The 2153-nt window shown below is 25.9% G+C and overlaps 1 protein-coding gene across 1 annotated transcript in view; it reads right to left on the bottom strand.

Annotated features, from left to right (window-relative positions):
* Positions 1 to 791: 791 nt before the first annotated feature.
* LOC136796922 (histone-lysine N-methyltransferase SETMAR-like) overlaps positions 792 to 2153 on the bottom strand; it is a 7707-nt gene continuing 6345 nt past the window's right edge. Inside the window, exon 2 of the mRNA XM_067052085.1 lies at positions 792 to 811. Within this exon, the coding sequence (XP_066908186.1) occupies positions 792 to 811 (20 nt within the window). The remainder of the gene's footprint in view (positions 812 to 2153) is intronic.

The raw sequence follows: 2153 nt of genomic DNA, 5'->3' as shown, positions 1-2153 counted from the left end.
GACGGTACAAAGCATTTAGTTTAGATCAGCCATATATCAAGAAAACTTAGATATACAAAACCCATACACATCAATTTGAAACTAGGGTTAAATATACAACAGAGAAGGTTATTATTAGTTTTTCCATAGGTGTAATAGTTTTTATCATATTTGCAAAACCTATTTTAAAAATGTCCATCTCCGTGTGGGAACAAAACTTTTATTTTAGATTAGCTTAATTTTAGTAAATATTAGACGTACACATGGATGTTAGAAATCAATTCAGAGCTAGTTAAATATACTGCAGAGAAGGTAATTGTTAGTTTTTTCGTAGGACAGATTGTTTTTATGATATTTGCAAAACATACTTTAAAAATATCCATCTCAGTGTGAGTACAAAGCATTTAGTTTAGTTCAGCTATATTATAGGATATATAAGTTTAGATCAGCAATATTTTAAGAAATCTTGATACACAAAGGCCATACACATCAAATATTAGCTAGTTAAATATACAACCCAGAGGGTATTATTAGAGGGTATTAGTGTTTTGATAGGAGTAATAGATATGATATTTTCAGAACTTACTTTTAAAAATGTCAATCTGAGTGTGGGGACAAAACATTTACTTTAGATCAGCCTATATTTTAGGATATATTAGATATACAGATGTCTTACGCAATAAATTAAAGCTAGTTAAATATACTAGAGAGGAGGTTATTATTAGCTTATTTAATTATAATTGAACAATGAAGATATTATACTGTTTCTCATAGTGAGTAAATTATGTTAGCTTGGTTTGAAACATTCTTAGTCATTTAAATTTAGAACCAGCTGAAAAACATAAATGCATATAATATAAAAATAAACTTTGAGATAAAACAATTTTATCTTTTCTGGAAGTATTTATATTTTTAGTGTTGAAAATTTCAATTTCATATAAATGTTAATGATTGAAACTATGAAACTCAATTATTTCATCATTATAATTGCTGAAGAAAGAAGACATGGTCTTTTGTTGTTTGATAAAAACAAGAAAACTAAATTTTTTTTAGATATTTAGATTTTTCGTGATAAGTTAGGAATCCACAAAAGATGGTGAAAAAATAATACATATTTTAAATGTAAAGAGCTTGGAAGATCTTTATAATTTGCTTTAGGGTATCAACGCATTTTTTTCATATATAAGTATTAATGATTATTAAAGATAATTTCTTTTTTTTTACTAATAACTTATGATTGAAGAATGAAGTTATTATACTGTTTCTCATAATGAGTAAATTATGTTAGCTTTGTTTGAAACATTCTTAGTGATATAAAATTAGAACCAGTTGAAGCCCTAAAGGCGTATAATATAAATATAAACTTAGTGGTATCACAATTTTAACTTTTCTGAAAGTATTTATACTTTTTAGTGTTAAAAATTTTAATTTCATATAAATGTTAATCATTGAAACTGTGAAACCCAATTATTTCATCATTATGATTACTGAAGAAAGAAGATATTGTCTTTTGTTGTTTGATAAGAACAAGAAAACTACATTTTTTAAAGAAATTTTTAAGTATTAAGATTATTAAAAATAATTTCTTATTCTTTACTAACTACTTATGATTGAAGAAAGAAGTTATTATACTGTTTATCATAGTGAATAAATTATGTTAGCTTTGTTTGAACAGATGACTTACGCATCTAACTAAAGGTAGTGTTAAATATATAACAAAGAAGGTTACCAAGTTATCTCGTAAGAGTAGTAGTTTTAATGATAATGCAAAAGCTACTATAAAAATATCCACCTCAGTGTACCGACTAATCTTTTATTTTAGATCAGCTATATTTTAGGAAATATTAGATATACACAAGGCTTCAAGTTTTCATTTCGTTCGACGGTTACAGAAATAAATTAAAAATGTCCATCGCATTGTGGCGACTGAATGTCTGTTAGAAATCATTTCAAAGCTAGTTAAATATATTATAGAGGAGGTTATTATAAGTGTTTTCATAGGAGTAATAGTTTTTAGGATATTAGCAAAAACTACTTTAAAAATGTCCATCTCGGAGTGGGGACGAAACATTTAGTTTAGATTAGCTTAATTTTAGTAAATATTAGACTTAAAGATGTCTGTTAGAAATGAATTCCAGGCTAGTTAAATATACTACAGAAGAGGTTATTATAAG

The sequence above is a fragment of the Halyomorpha halys genome, unplaced genomic scaffold (assembly GCF_000696795.3).
Source record: "Halyomorpha halys isolate HHAL.00 unplaced genomic scaffold, Hhal_1.1 Scaffold1044.1, whole genome shotgun sequence".
Classification (NCBI taxonomy): Eukaryota; Metazoa; Arthropoda; class Insecta; order Hemiptera; family Pentatomidae; genus Halyomorpha; species Halyomorpha halys.
This window is presented reverse-complemented; position numbering and strand designations above follow the sequence as displayed.